Source organism: Nomia melanderi, chromosome 10 (genome assembly GCF_051020985.1).
Source record: "Nomia melanderi isolate GNS246 chromosome 10, iyNomMela1, whole genome shotgun sequence".
In the NCBI taxonomy this organism is placed as follows: domain Eukaryota; kingdom Metazoa; phylum Arthropoda; class Insecta; order Hymenoptera; family Halictidae; genus Nomia; species Nomia melanderi.
Window position 1 is genome coordinate 623,592 of NC_135008.1, and position 15,500 is coordinate 639,091.

The window sequence follows — 15,500 nt, forward strand, 5'->3', positions numbered from 1 at the left end:
CGATGGCGACACGTTTGCTGAAATATTTCAGAATCTACGAGGAATTCGGTTTACTTTATCGACAGATTCGTTACCAATATTTCTCGCACAATTCGATTTTTCTAACGGAACGATCAGACTATGCACGCCGCGTACCGCGGGACAAGACTTCGGATTCTATCTTTATCCCCGCTATGCTTGCCAAACGACAGCTGCTTACCTCTGCTTCCATTACCTGTATCTTGACATTTTCACGGATTATTTTCCGACCGCACAATTTCAACATATTGCCTTACAGATCGCTCGAGACGAAAATTAATACTTCGCCGCGATCCGTTCCTCGAGCGAAAACAAAATTCGGCCTCCCCGTTCTGTCTGTCGATGATAGAACTAAAACATCGTGTACGTTTTTTAAGAAAAATTAACTATAATATTAGAACTTCAACGATAACCGTGTTTTCACCTCGGAATTGAAAATCCGGAAGATATTCTGCTTCCGTGTTTATTTCACCGGCATTCCCTGAATATTCGAGATCAAAAGAAGATTACTAAACTCATTGAAAAATATTATCAACGATAATTACCATAAATTCAATTATGAATTCCTAGTATCTTATTACTCTTACGTGTTCCGCATTTTTACGAATTCCACCGTAATAAAGCGACAAACGAGATGCTTAGATTCGAAGCTCGTTTTCAGATTGATTTCGAATGATCTGTTTCGCGTAATTAGGCCGCCGACGAGTCGTCGCAGAACTGGGTCTACAACTTATCAATTTAACATCTCAACCTACTCTCCTCCCATGCACTTTGGCGTTCTTTCCTACCGAGCAACAAAAGACCGAAGCACATAAAATGATAAAGCCGGGCTCCCGTGCCAAAAGTAGCATCGCGTGTGATGTAATGTTGAAATTTACGGGCTGGGCGCAAACCTAAGCCGCGTAGTATTTTCTCGTTTGCTCCCCTCCCCCGTCGACCAATTAAATTCCACTTTGTTCCACCAATATTCGGACTATTCCCATTTCTTCGCTATCGAACGCCAAGACGATACAATTCGTGCGCCCTGCAGGAACGGATCGAGGCGACGAAGTTCGATTTTCGTTCCCGGAGATGTCCCGCGGCGACAAGATGGCGTCCCCACCGTCCCGGACGGCCGGCTCGCACTTTTCCGCGGCGAATAACCGATAAAAATACGTTTCGCTCATCGAATATATAAATATTTTCAAGTGTTGCTCGGCTCAAAGCCGCCTACTCGCCGCTAAACTTAGAAACCGGCCTGGTCCCAGGTACCAACTGCCTAGAAAGATGATATCGACATTTTCATCGGCCGAGATTTTACGTTCCCGCGACGCGCGTTATGACACCAGAACTCTAGAATCTAGAGCGCAGACCGTTAGGAACCGAGTCCCCGACGGAATAATAAAGTTGCTAAGGGACCGACCGAGCCGCAATGCCTGGCCGACAACTGGCAACGGTCGAACGCTACAAATTCGCTACCGACATTCCTCCATCCTCCGCGTCGGACGCTCGGAAAAGAAGAGAACCGATCTTCCAATTAACCCTGCCACATTCTTCGGCTGTTTTTTTCACCTAATCGCATTCCCAGGCTTTTACCTCTGCCTCGCTCGTTCGACGGATCCACGTTGGAACATGTATCTGTACGTTTAACCGTTAAATTACGTTGAACTGCAAGGAAATGAATAGAGATAATAAATCAATTGAAATCTCGATAGACGCTCGATACTCTTGGAGTATCTACGAGGAAATGTGGAAAAACCGCCATTAACACTAGAACTACCAGAGAACCGAACTGCTGGTACTATGCACCGTCGAAAAGATTGTGACCTTGAAAATTTGTTTAAAAAAAATGACCTTGAAAAAGGGACCTTGAAGGGAACAATCACACCCTTCTTCTTTACTTTTCAAATCGTTTCGAGTACGTAATAACGATAATGACGAAATAAGGAAACTGGCACCCGCCATTTTGACGGGCGCGGCGGTTCTAGTGTTACAGGCGGCGATGAACTCTTTGACCGTTCAAGCTGATCGCAGCGAAAAACGTAAGGCCAAGCGACCGGTCGTGTAGGTTCGAATCTTGAAAAAGAAACAGTAGCAAACAGGTCCCGAAGAGACGCGTTTAACGCTCGATTTACGAAACAAGCCAATTTCATTCATACTCAACATCCTAAACATTATTATTCGGGAAACGATTGGGTCGGTTTAGATCGACGCAGATGCGCACATATGTATAATTGTTTGCTTTTAAACCTGCAACTTCCAGAACTCAAATGAATATCGATGTTCCTAAGGATAATAAAACAAACCGTACACAGACAAAAGCGGGATCGTAAAGTCGGACGGTCGACAGACACAGTCGTAATCCCCGAATAATATCGATCAGTCCCCGACCAGTAATCTGCTTATTTAACGCTTCGTGTGGCGCAACTTTTGGCTTCGCCCTGGAGATTAGTCATCGCGCTAACGCCCTGTGTAGCACGGATTTGGATAGAGCCCGTGAGATTCGAGAGGACGACGGGGAATCCCGATTCCGTTCGAACGGAAAGATCTTCGACATTTTCAGCATCGTTTAACGTTCAACCCTCAAACGACTTTTCCACTGTTTGTTCAAGTGCAACGTGTACTATGACAGTTTGAGAGACTCAAACCCATTGCGAGTTTCTGATTACTCTGAAAGATCTGTATCAACGACCCTACGAGGTTAACATTAACCTTACCGATACTTTGTATATACCTATTCCCACCGTAACCAATCGAATAACTAAACAAGTATAAAAGCTAAACAAATTCGACGAGAAATGTTTCTCACCGAAGACAGGAACAAAGAAAGAGAATCATTAAGAAACTGATTAATCAGGCAACGTAGGGAGATAAAGTGAAACGAACGAAAGAGATTAGTATTAACCCTTTGCACTCGAGAGGTGACTCTCACTCACCACTTAATTTCATACAGTAAAACTCTAAAATTTGATATTTAACGTGTGATTTCTCATCGCCTCAGTCTCACAAAATACCGATTTTATCTGATCAGAAAAGGTTAAAATATTTCTAGTGAAAAACTTCCGAGCGCAAAGGGTTAAAATACCCGGTTATCGGTACGAATCGTCTCAGAATCATCGTTGTTCGCCATTTCTCACGGCGATAGGTGTTACACGGCCCACCAGAACACCTGTCATTGTCCGAGACACGCGCGCCGACCGGGCCGTGTGTGTAACGACTTTGACAAGATTCTTGCGTCACCTGGGTCAGATATTTTCGGTGGTCGCGTGGCGTTAAACCCTCGGCCGAGGCTCGGCCGTGTTATCTAACACGCCCCGCGCCCTCTTTTGGCACGGCCCGGGGGGGCCGCATAGCGAGAACTCCCGATGAACATTCCTGGCAACCGAGGGATCGGCGTAGGGTACCAAGCCAACCGTTCAACACCGCCGCGCGAACTCTCCCGCGCTACGCAAATACCTTTTTATTAATGTCCGCCCGTGTATCTCGCATATTTCTTGCGTCAAACGGACGGACCGTGTCGTCACGCCTCCTCTGTTTGTTTAGAGCGCCGTTTCCATCGCGATATCGAGACGCGGACGCGGCGGTATTATTAGCTTGTCCTCAGGTTCCTACGTGAAATCGAATTTCTTCTGCGTGCGGATCCGGGGAGACTCGAAAGAAGATCTTTCTTGAGTCACGGATTAAACGGGGGTGCGAAGTATCATTGAACCTTGATAGGACCTTTAACAGCTCACGCTGAAAGGAGTACCTTCGGAGTTTTATCCGGGGGTTAGAAACAGTCGCGAAGAACCGAAATAAAGTCATAAAGTCACTCGATGTCACAACTCCAGATGGAATTTACGGTTCAGAAGAATCTCCGAGTCGACGCACAAAAATCGAAGGTTGTGTCGCTGAGTAATCCCTGCTATACGGAACGACGTCCATTTGGAAAATCAAGTTTCGAGATCGTGGAAGAAGAGTCTGTCCGTCTCGGACGAACCGGACGTCGAGTATTCGCAGTTTCTTGGCTAGATCTAGGACAGAAGATGAACCGAATGAATGTCAAAAGTATTTCAAAATTAGAACCGAGTATCGAGCGCGAGTTTCTGGTGAACCGAGCGCCTGAGACGTCGGGCTACCTTGTCCCCTGTTCTATTTCTCTCCGATGAACTTGCGTCCGTAGAAGCTTCTGGCTAGTTTCCGAATTGGTTAAAATCGAATGCCCTGCCGAACGACGCTGGGCGTATTGAACACCGGGTGCTCTCTTGATTCCAGGAGTGCAAAGCGAAGAGGAGCTAGAGGTGCCACCGGAGGATCTGTGTCGACCGTACATTGAGAAGGCGTTGAAGGATCTCGGTACAGGTAATGTTTGGGTGGTGAGAGGCGCGCGCGACCGGGAGCACAGCGATTTCTAGAACGTTTCGTTTGAAGGATCTTTGGAGCAGACCAGTGCCGAGGTTGGGACAGACGCCGATAAAGAGAGCCACGAAGATGCCGAGAAACCAGCGAGCGAAGAGGTGAGGCGTCCGCTCCGAACTGAAACTATCGTGAGCTGTCGATGTCGCCTTTCAAACGGACCTTGCGTCCGGATTCTTATTCTATCGTTGCTGGGATAATTGCCGTTCGTTCGTTTAGATCTTGGACATTGGAGGCCTGAAAATAAACAGTTCGTCAAAAGAATGTTCACGAAATTCCGTGGACTTAGCGTTGTCCACTCGGGAATGCTCTCGACAGCTCGCGATTTCAGTAAACAGACGCGTATCCTTAGACCGGTCCAGGTGATACGAGCGTCGCCGATTCGGTTCCAGGGTGGCGAGCCAACAGCCGACGTTTCGAAAGAGGATTTGGCAGCGGAGGGCGAGCCGGAGTCGGTAGAGGCTGCGTCTGCTCCGGAGAGCGCCGAGCAAGCCGAAGACGAGGCTGGCAAGTCGGCGGAAGCCGACCAGAGCGCCGAAGCCGCGGCAGAGGCGAGTGCTGAGGCCGACGGAGGTGAGGAACCGGTGCACTCGTAACGACATTAGGAACGAATCACGACCGAAACATTAACTCTTCGCAGTGGAGCGCGGTAATTCGAGGTTCGACACCGAAAATCGAAAGGTGATGCGTGATTTCTCCAAATTGCGAGAGATTAATGCGGTTCTCTTCTTTCCTAGTGATTCTAGACTTCGATGCGTATTTGCAAGAGGTCGAGAGACTGCAAAGATATACAAGTTACCATGAAACTTAAACAACAGTTTAGCGTAATGATACCTTGTATATTATTCTTGCACGAGAATGCTTTGAACATCCGAAAATCTGAAATCGCGAATGTATCGTGGCTTCGCCAGATGGGTCCGAGCAGAAATCCGGCGAAGCGGGAACGGAGGAGGACAAAGACGAGTCCCCCGAGAAAGCGGACGAGGCCGCGGACTCCGGACAGGAACAGTCCGCCGAGGAGGCAGACGTGAAGTCCGGGGAGGAAGCGGAAGACGCGAAGTCCGAGGAGGCGCAGACGGAGGAAGAGAAATCCGCGGAGCAGCAGGAGGAGGAGGAGGACGGGAAAACGGAGGAAGCGCAGACGGAGGAGGAGAAGTCCGGCGAGGCGGCCGAAACCGACGAGGGCAAGTCCGACGAGGAGGGTCGAGCCGAGGATGACCAGTCCAACGAAGAGGCTGAGGCGCAGGGCGAATCGGCCGAAGCGAAACCCGACGAGGAGAAATCCGACGAAGCTACTACCGGCGAGGTGAAATCCGAGGAAGCGACGAGCGCGGAGGAAGCGGCGAGCGCGGACGAGGCGGAGGGAGCCTCCAAAGAGGAGGCGGAAGAAGCTTCCAAAGAGGAGGCGGAGGAGGGAGCTTCCAAAGAGGAGGCGGAAGGAGCTTCCAAAGAGGAGGCGGAAGGAGCTTCCGCGGAAGCTGCGAGCGGAGAGGAGAGCAAGGCGGACGAGACAGCCGAGTCGCAGGAGCAGCCGGCGAGCGAGGAGGAAGCTAAAGACAGCAAAGAGGGCGAGGGCGAGGGCGAGAGCGCGGATCAGACTGAAAGCGGCGAGGCTCAAGCCGAAAGCGCCGAGGCGCAGACGGAAGAAGCGAAGGAGAGCGAGGAGGAAGCTAAAGAGGAATCCGCGGAAGGCGAAGCAGCGAAATCGGAGGAGGACGCGGCCAGCGAGGCAGCGGCCAAGTCCGAGGAAGAGGAGGAGGCTAAGTCCGCCGAAGAGGAAGGCAAGTCCGAGGCGGCGGAGTCCGCGGAAGAAGCGAAGTCGGAGGAAGAGGGAGCCGAAGCAACGAAATCTCGAGCCAGACGAGAGGTCGGCGAGGAGGGCGACGCCGAGAGCGCCGAGGCGGAAGCGGAAGGCTCCGAAGAGGCGGCTAAGAGCGAGGAGGAACCCACCCCCGAGGAAGACCTGATCAAGGAGATCGTGGTGCCGGAGAACCTGCGGCCGCGCGATCACATCAACCAGCTGCTGAAGCTCGACGAGGAGAACGAGGAGAAGGAGCGAGCGATCGACAGGAACAGCGACAGCGTGCTCAAGGAGCTGAAGAGGGTCTACGACAACGCGATACAGCCGCTGGAGTCCTTGTACAAGTACAGGGACCTGAGCAACAGACACTTCGGCGGTGAGTACGCGCTAACGTTCTCACCGATGGGCGGCTCGCTCGTTCGTTCTCTTGGTGGATTTCTCGGACGATTTCTAAAGGCTGTTCAACACTTTTAGCCGCAAGCTACCGCGATAGTTAACGCGCGCTGTTCGTTATGTATCTTCAGATCCAGAGATATTCTCGAAGCCGCTGGTCCTGTTCATGGGTCCGTGGAGCGGCGGGAAGTCTTCCATCATAAATTACTTGGCCGACATCGAGTACAAACAAACGTCGTTACGGACAGGTGCGTAAGTAGCCGGGGTGTGAGAGAGAGAGAGAGAGAGAGAGAGAGAGAGAGAGAGAGAGAGAGAGGCGACCGGTGGCTTTGTTTCGCTTGAACCTTTTCTTCTTCGACACATCGACTGCCACACCGAAACGATTCTGATCAGTTGCATGATCAATGCCTGCGAGAGTAGTTTCAAGCGACCCGTGGCAGTCGACGTGTTAACCGCTCGACTCGGCTTAGCGATGTTAGAATAGGAAGAGAAGCATGCCGGGAGGAGCACGAATATAGAGATAGTGTTTAGGTGGTTTGAGAGAGTGCTTAGAGAGGCAATGCAAAAAGGGAAATGGAAATGACACAGGAGCCGAGCCGTCGCCGGCCTACTTCAACATCGTGATGCACGGCGAGGAAGAGGAGGTCCTCGACGGCACCCAGCTGGCCGCCGACTGGACCTTCTCCGGGCTCCAGAAGTTCGGCCAGGGGCTGCTCGATCGTCTCAAGGGTTTGCGGCTGAACAGCAAGCTACTGGAGAAGGTAAGTGGAAACGCGAGGAGCGAGCGGCTACCGACGAACGGAGGGGATTTATCGCGATGACCTTGAGGTGACCTTGAACCTGACCTAAAAACCAAGGGAACCGGACGGATCGCGTTCTGAACTTGATCCGATCGAAGAGGCGATTGTCCGCGTAGTCGTTCGTTGTCTTGTCGCGGTGGCGAGGTTGTCGGTGTTGATTTGAACCGTTGAAACGGTGACCAGGTGAACATCGTTGAGATACCGGGGATCCTAGAGATTCGGAAGCAGGTGCAACGTTTGTTCCCGTTCAACGACGCGTGCCAGTGGTTCATCGACCGAGCGGACATAATATTCCTGGTCTACGACCCGTCGAAGCTGGACGTCGGACCGGAAACGGAGGCGATCCTCGATCAGCTGAAGGGTAGGGAGTACCAGGTAAGCGAGCACGTGTCCACCAGGAAACGATCGTCAGACCGATTAACGTGAATCTCCGGAACAGACGCGCATCATTCTGAACAAAGCCGATCAAGTGAAGCCCGAGGAACTGATGAGAGTGCAGGGGGCACTGATCTGGAACATATCGCCGCTGATGTCCAGCGCCGAGCCACCGATCATGTATTCGACGTCGCTGTGGTCGATACCGTACGAGGCCGGAGCGCCGACCAGATTGCTATATGCTCAAGAGCGTGCATTCCTGCGCGATCTGCGCACTGCCATTGACAAACGAGTCGAGCACAAGATAGCGAGCGCCAGAAGATTCGCTGTGAGTTATCCGAATGAAACTGAATTCGAATTTTTTAGATGAATGTCTCGAATTCTATGAATTGATAATATAGTTAATTCTCTGAAATCACTGTGTCTGATTTGTTGGGATTACAGGTGCGAGTGCGCAATCATGCTAAAATGGTAGACTGCTATCTGACAACCTATTACAACCACAAGACGTTCTTCGGAAACAAGAAGGAGATCAGTGACAAGATCATTGAGAATCCCCAGGACTATCACATCTACGAGGGGCTCAGCACTCTGAAGAATATCTCGCGCTACGACTTGCCAGATCCGGACGTCTACCGAGACTTCTTCCGGCTGAACCCTCTGTACGATTTCCCTCTGCTGAGCTCGACGTGCACCTACTTCCGTGGGTGTCCGATCAATAGACTGGACGTTGCCATCGCGTACGACCTACCCGAGTTGGTAGGGAAATACAAGAAGTCGGTAGAGCAAATCATGCACGAATACGAGACCAGTCCTCCCAGTTGAGTGTAGTTCAACATTCTGAAGCGGAGCTCTTGAAGCCATACTACCTGTGGAGCTGAAGAGCACATTGTACAAAAATAATCAAGCGTACGAGTGAAGAGAAGATGAATATTAGTGTAAGTTTCATACTTGAGGCGTTGAAGAGAACTTTCTTTCCTGGGACAGTATAACGAATAGGGTTGGATCACCCTCGGAGAGAGAAAATCAAAACTTGGTCCTAGAATGTAAGACCTAAGCGAAGAACTAGATAAAGCTCCTGGAACACATCCTTGCATGGTTTACTAGATAATCCATTTTAAGGATGAGAAGAGCAGTATCCGAATATGAGAGGTATACTTGCTGATTTTGTAGGTAAAGGAACCATACATATGTCACTGTATACTGAACGTACTGTCGAGTGAACTGCTGGATTGGAAGACGAAGATTTCAAGACGCTACTTGTGTTCGGAAGACGATAAGAGTGCTACCATTCCGATCTAAAATGGACAGTGAGTTCCCCTCGATTGTGTTCAAACACAGCTTCGATCATGCGGTTTTGGAAAACATATCACAGCAATAGTGGGTCCTATACTAATACGTTCATGAAAAAAAAAATATAAATGATGATAAGATGAACTCGAGCTATAGACTTCTTTGAAACTTAGTGTAATAGTTGTGCCAACTATTATACAGCACTGTGAGAATTCAGCCGTCAGAAGATCGTCAGACGGGAACGCGTATTTACATATTGTTAATATGTAAAGTTATATAAAATATTTCCATTGAGAAAGAGATAAGAATGATCTCTTTTTGAGGCTTTTGTGAAATACCTTGTATAAACGAATTGTGTTCTTATTAAAAGTTATAAAACCTATATTGAAAAAAAAAATGAATAGAAGAAGCGGTACTACTAGTTACTCGATAACACGTTCCCACATTGATACACACAAACTATACTTTCAATGTAAATGAATATACTCGTTTTGATTTAGTAAAACCGTTTGACTTTTCATGTACCTCGTATAAGTAAAATGCCTCTTGGAAAACTACTTATCAAGTTTGCATTGTGTTGTTAATGCTCACGCGTGTGATTGACTTATTGCGACTACGCAGATCGTTGATATTACTATTATTACCGTCATTATTATTGTCATTCAATACAGAAATATATTAAGTACATTTAATACATTAAAATATTTACTTCAGTAGTGAACATAAATTGTTGTTTTATGTAAATGTTACTTTATGTATTTAAGCCAAGTAGACTTAATTTATGTACTTTTCAAATAGGAATGTGTGTTGTGATTTTCATTTGTGTAAATGTGACATCTCGAACCCAAATACAAATTATTCACAAAAGAAAAAAAGAAGTAACATAATGCATCAATTAGAAAGTAAAGTCAAGAACTGTTAATAGTTGAGAAACAAATATCATTAATTATATATACTCGTGTATACCATTCACACTACATATGTAAAAGAAAAGTACTTACGTTCGGTGTAACTTTGCGCAACCATTCATCAGCCTGTTCGTCAAAGTCGAATTTACATGCCAGTCTTAGGTCACTGACAGCTTCCTCGAACTTTCCAAGCAAGTGATAGGCTCTTCCTCTAAATTTATGAGCCGCTGCATTATCTGGATTCAACTCCAAAGCAAGATTGCAGTCACGTATACAAGCATTAGGCTTATTCATCAGCAGAAATGCTTGTCCACGTTTCGCATAAATCATAGACGATTGGGGATTCAGCTCAATGGCTTTTGTGTACAGTTCTATTGCACGCTCATAGTCTTTTTCTGCGATTGCTGATACAGCTTCTGCACGTTTATTTTGAGACTCTGTGACATCTTCTTCTGTTGGTTGTAAGGTAGGATCACCCATGCTTTGTGGAGCATCTGTGTCTGGTTCTAAAATAGGTAATATAATTATTATATTTTCAAAACTTTGATAAATATAAGATTAATTTTAATTTCCATAATTTATATGATTAAAAACAAAATTATATTTACCAACAACTTCAGACATATCCAGTTCTAAATCACTTTCCTCGCTTTCTGGTTCAGCTTCTGGTTCTGGTTCTTTCGGTTGCTCTGGTTCTTTGCTCGGTGTTTCATCTTTTTTAACTTCCGGTATTTGTCCTCCAAAGTGTTCTATAAAAGTCTTCACAAAAGAGAGCTCTGATTGGTGTAATATTTCAGGATTTTTCATGCACATGTCAACAAATACTTTCAGTTGCTCCAGGTGTTCAGGTTTAAGTGGAACAGACATCTTGTCACCTACAAATAACAATGACATTCATTTTACATATACTATCTTTCAATTAATTATAAATTTCCATTTTCTATGTTTTAAATATCATTTTGTTACATACAGAAACACTATAAAATATAAAGCAAGCTACTTTCTCTGTATTCATTTAGAATTTATTTAGTTGAAGTGACTAACTTGTATTTTGACAAGTCATTGCAAACATTTCTACAATGATGTACTTCTAATTCAATATACATTAATATTACATTCAAAATATCTACGTATTCTGATATATTTTGCATATTCTAATCTTTCAGAGCATAAAAAAAAAACTAACTGAAACGATAGAAATACCGGTAACGAATAATTGCGTTTACTTATAACTTTATATACTTACCATACATCAATATAAAATTTTATGTAAATTTCAATGCGACAGAGGAAGTCTTACCTTTTAATCACTTGTATCTTTTCTATTTATATATTTCTGATATGATGAACAAATTTTAATCACAGCAAATTGCGCAAGACACTAGTGAACAACATACACGTAGCAATGACCATGGGAAGTAACGTCCTCCCCACTTAGTCAATAGATTTATAATTCAAAAAATTATATATCGTTATAAATGCGCCAAATTGTTCATTGTATAATACTAAATCGATAGTAATCTTTAATAATTATTGTCGTTGTAGTAAGATTAATTAATATTTAATTTTTTCATGGAAAATAGGAAATGAAGAACATAGCAGTGGCGCCATCAACGACGTAAAATTATGACGAACAGCAACATCTGTACATACAGCTCGCTTCTACAATCGGGAACTGACACTGACGGCGTTTATCAGCCATTTTAGAGACAGAAGGAATCCAAAAATTCGAAATATGGAACTTGGATTAGTTTGAGCCTCGCGGCCTGAGAACTTGCGAGCTTTTGAGCCAGTTTCAGAACTGTACAAGGACCGCCAATTCACAAACTGAGTACTTTTTTTAGTTTGAGCCACTCGCTAAGAAGGCTTGCGAGCTGTTGAGCCGTTTTCGGGGATGTGGGGAACCCGAAAATTTCAAAAAACAGGGCCTTCGTTAAACCTTTGGACCCCCCGAGAAACGCCCGAAATTGGTATGAGTGACCCCTCAGACCCCTGCGAGAAACCACCATATTTCAGCGAGAGACCCCCTTGAACCCCCACGAGAGACCCCTCAGACCCCCACGAGAAGCACCCAAATTTAAACGAATGACCCCCACGAACCTCCAAAGTTAAGAGAGAGACCCCCTCGAACCCCCAAAGTTAAGTGAGAGACCCCCTCGAACCCCCACGAGAAACTCCCAAATATAAGTGAGAGACCCCTTCGAACCCCCACGAGAGACCCCTCAGACCCCCGCGAGAAACTACCAAATTTAAACGAGAGACCCCCTCGAACCCCCAAGATTTAAACGAGAGACCCCCTCGAACCCCCAAGATTTAAACAAGAGACCCCCTCGAACCCCCAAGATTTAAACGAGAGACCCCCTCGAACCCCCAAGATTTAAACTAGAGACCCCCTCGAACCCCCAAGATTTAAACAAGAGACCCCCTCGAACCCCCAAAATTTAAACGAGAGACCCCCTCGAACCCCCAAGATTTAAACGAGAGACCCCCTCGAACCCCCAAGATTTAAACTAGAGACCCCCTCGAACCCCCAAGATTTAAACAAGAGACCCCCTCGAACCCCCAAGATTTAAACGAGAGACCCCCTCGAACCCCCAAGATTTAAACGAGAGACCCCCTCGAACCCCCACGAGAGACCCCTCAGACCCCCTTGAGAAACTCCCAAAAAGGGGGTTCGAGGGGGTCTCTTGTTTAAATCTTGGGGGTTCGAGGGGGTCTCTCGTTTAAATCTTGGGGGTTCGAGGGGGTCTCTCGTTTAAATCTTGGGGGTTCGAGGGGGTCTCTTGTTTAAATCTTGGGGGTTCGAGGGGGTCTCTTGTTTAAATCTTAGGGGTTCGAGGGGGTCTCTCGTTTAAATCTTGGGGGTTCGAGGGGGTCTCTCGTTTAAATTTGGTGGTTTCTCGCGGGGGTTCGTGGGGGTCTCTCGTTTAAATTTGGCGGTTTCTCGTGGGGGTCTGAGGGGTCTCTTGTTTTAGCAAGACCGCGTTGCTCGATGTTTGAATCCTCTCGATCCATCGCCCGTGAATGCTGGCATGAGAATGGGGCTGTGAAATGTTTCTCATGGTGTTATGGTTAATAATATGGAAGGGCAAGAAACAAGGCAGCAGGAACAGTGGGAAAATAATAATTTTTATTAAATAACTTTTAAAAATCCCTCTTCGTTATCCTGATTGGTGGCGTTACCTGTTGCGCAAACGCTCAAACGTTTAGCCAAATAGTGCCAGTCTTTCTCCGCTAGATGGCATCACAAAATCAAGTATGGCTGTCCATATTCCCACATATGCATCCATGCTTTACCTTTCCCATAATTGGTGGCGCCCCCCATTACAAGAACGCTCAAACTATTAGCCAAATAATACTGAATTGTTTCCGCTAGATGGCGTCAACAAATCTTCTCTCTTCGGCCTTCCCATGCATCTAATATTCGCCTCTCCTATACCTAGTCTGTGATCATGGCAAAGTTTTTTAAAGATCTCTAGAATTCCAACGACAGTACAGTAATTTTGAGATGTTAAAGATTACAGTCAATGTCACTAAATATAGCGGCATAGATAGGGTATCGTCTATTTTTCGTAATGTCTATTAAAAAGCGCAACTAAAGTAGGCAAACAGGCGTTGTTTATGGACGCGTAATTAATATTTTAACGAAGTAACTGTCATTGGTGGAATTATCTAAAATGTTGCCACATTGTACACGAAAAAACATTTAGGGGAAACCGTCATATCATGACTAATCTTAAATAGCAAGGTATTTTATAACAGCGATACCTGTTACAATGCTTAATTAATTACAAGGACTTGTATGAGACGTACACAACTAGAGATCGAAAGATGTTTATAGTGGGATTGACAGGTGGAATAGCCACTGGAAAAAGTAGTGTTGCCGCTATTTTCCGTGAATGCGGCGTACCTGTCATCGATGCCGATCAAATCGCGCGGAAAGGTTAGAAATAAAATTAAAAATATGTTTTTTATCTGTGAAGATAACATGGCATTTATATAATTGGTTAAATTGTTGTATTTCAGGATGACTTACATGTTTCTATCTTTCAGAATTTACTCTTTAATTCTTACTATTGTTTCCAAGACAAACGAAAATATAAACAATAATTATAAATGTTTAATTTGTGTATTGCAGTTGTGGAACCAGGAAAACCAGCATGGCACAAAATACAAAAAGAATTCGGATCAGAAGTATTCTTAGAAACGAAAGAACTTAACAGAGCTAAGCTCGGCGATTTAATATTTAACAATGTAGAAAAGAGAAAAAAGTTAAATGCCATAACACATCCACATATATACAAAGAAATATACTGGCAAACATTTAAATACTTTTTACAAGGTCATCAATTTATAGTCATGGATTTGCCATTACTCTTTGAAACTGGACATATGTTGAATTATTTGCATAAAATAATTGTTGTGACTTGGTAAAATTCTGAAAATAATACGTACAAAAGAAACTATTGTAAAACTTTTAAAAAAATCTGTATTTGATTTTAGTGAGGAGGATTTACAGTTGCAGCGACTTATAGAAAGAACAGGATTTACAGAAGCTAAAGCAAAATTGAGAATTGCTGCACAAATGCCATTGGACAAAAAAGCAGAAATGGCAAACTTTGTCATCGAAAATTCTGGCAGTGAAAAGGATACTAGAGAACAAGTTATTAGAGTCATTAATGTGTTAAAGTCTTCCAAATATCATTGGAAATTGCGTCTTCTAATTGGATTCTGTTGCACTGTTTTACTGGCAGGTGTTTATTGGTTGAGAAACAGAGGTGTTCGTTCATTACCAACTGCAGCATAAATTTACATGTTTATGCAATACAAATATCATATGCAATACAAGTCAATAACTTACTTCAATATATTGTACAGCTATTTTAACATATTTAGAAAATATTAAATCCGATGGTACTACTTTCTCAGATATTTTTATATTTGTTTTTAGTATTTAAGAGTTATGATTCTGTGATATACAGATGTTTTATCTTGTTTTCTAAATGAAAAATATTTATGTTAATAAGAGATGGTAATTAACTTCTGTTTTATGTATTTCAATTAATAGAGTGCTATTAATTGTTTTAGATATGTTCTACAGAATTTATACAAAAACAAAGTTTTGTATATCTAGTTACATCCAGTACACAAATATGAAAGTGATCATAATAATTAATACGACGGGTGATTGTATAATAGTAAATAGGAAAATTTAAAAATGGAACAATTTAGGGAGTTACATAGGATTGAATGAAAAATACATATACGCTTAAAATCGTTTAAGTCACTTACAGTATCGTATGTCAAAACCATTGTTTTGCATGTAAAGAATCATAGAACTATTATGGTGGAGTAAGCAAAGTGAAACAGGAAATTGTACATTTTACCTTTTGTTAACTTTTGAAATGAAATAAAATGCTTAAAGAAAAAAATAAAAACCCATTTCAATAAATATCTTACTATATTAATTGTTACAAAAAAAGAGAAAAGAAAGAAAAGAAAAAAGAAAAAAAATAGGATTATATTTCGCTAAATATT

The 15,500-nt window shown here is 44.4% G+C and overlaps 3 protein-coding genes across 6 annotated transcripts in view; 2 read left to right on the forward strand and 1 right to left on the reverse strand.

The window, feature by feature from the left end:
* Positions 1-9,932, forward strand: part of LOC116430346 (uncharacterized) — a 13,959-nt gene extending 4,027 nt beyond the window's left edge. Inside the window, exons 2-10 of one of the 2 annotated variants that reach the window (XM_076371630.1) lie at positions 4,252-4,338; positions 4,408-4,493; positions 4,785-4,965; positions 5,304-6,569; positions 6,718-6,834; positions 7,118-7,347; positions 7,570-7,761; positions 7,826-8,089; positions 8,206-9,932. In XM_076371630.1, the coding sequence (XP_076227745.1) occupies positions 4,252-4,338; positions 4,408-4,493; positions 4,785-4,965; positions 5,304-6,569; positions 6,718-6,834; positions 7,118-7,347; positions 7,570-7,761; positions 7,826-8,089; positions 8,206-8,586 (2,804 nt within the window). In that variant the 3' untranslated portion in view covers positions 8,587-9,932. The remainder of the gene's footprint in view (positions 1-4,251; positions 4,339-4,407; positions 4,494-4,784; positions 4,966-5,303; positions 6,570-6,717; positions 6,835-7,117; positions 7,348-7,569; positions 7,762-7,825; positions 8,090-8,205) is intronic. The other variant, XM_076371631.1, reaches the window with a different exon arrangement.
* The window catches only part of LOC116430347 (putative protein FAM10A4), a 22,780-nt gene extending 11,237 nt beyond the window's left edge, over positions 1-11,543 (reverse strand). Inside the window, exons 1-3 of one of the 2 annotated variants that reach the window (XM_076371632.1) lie at positions 11,209-11,543; positions 10,571-10,837; positions 10,056-10,468 (exon numbers count right to left, since the gene is read on the reverse strand). In XM_076371632.1, the coding sequence (XP_076227747.1) occupies positions 10,056-10,468; positions 10,571-10,837; positions 11,209-11,215 (687 nt within the window). In that variant the 5' untranslated portion in view covers positions 11,216-11,543. The remainder of the gene's footprint in view (positions 1-10,055; positions 10,469-10,570; positions 10,838-11,208) is intronic. The other variant, XM_076371633.1, reaches the window with a different exon arrangement.
* A 1,845-nt stretch (positions 11,544-13,388) lies between these two features.
* Positions 13,389-15,386, forward strand: Dpck (Dephospho-CoA kinase). 2 transcript variants are annotated; one of them, XR_004235695.2, is made up of 4 exons: positions 13,389-13,905; positions 14,101-14,392; positions 14,466-14,876; positions 15,051-15,384. XR_004235695.2 is itself a non-coding variant. In XM_031984350.2 (3 exons), the coding sequence occupies exons 1-3, from the start codon at positions 13,794-13,796 to the stop codon at positions 14,767-14,769; spliced, it is 708 nt and encodes a 235-aa protein (XP_031840210.1). In that variant the 5' UTR covers positions 13,389-13,793; the 3' UTR covers positions 14,770-15,386. The 2 variants fall into 2 exon arrangements, 1 of the variants encoding a protein (XP_031840210.1); XM_031984350.2 differs by having other exon boundaries at positions 14,466-15,386.
* The last annotated feature ends 114 nt before the right edge of the window (positions 15,387-15,500 follow it).

Bases quoted from the DNA above. Each gene is read 5' to 3' on its own strand.
- Dpck (XM_031984350.2), top strand. From the start codon at position 13,794: ATGTTTATAGTGGGATTGACAGGTGGAATAGCCACTGGAAAAAGTAGT. The intron at 13,906-14,100 runs GTTAGAAATAAA...TGTGTATTGCAG, and splicing joins CGATCAAATCGCGCGGAAAG to TTGTGGAACCAGGAAAACCA. The intron at 14,393-14,465 runs GTAAAATTCTGA...ATTTGATTTTAG, and splicing joins AAAATAATTGTTGTGACTTG to TGAGGAGGATTTACAGTTGC.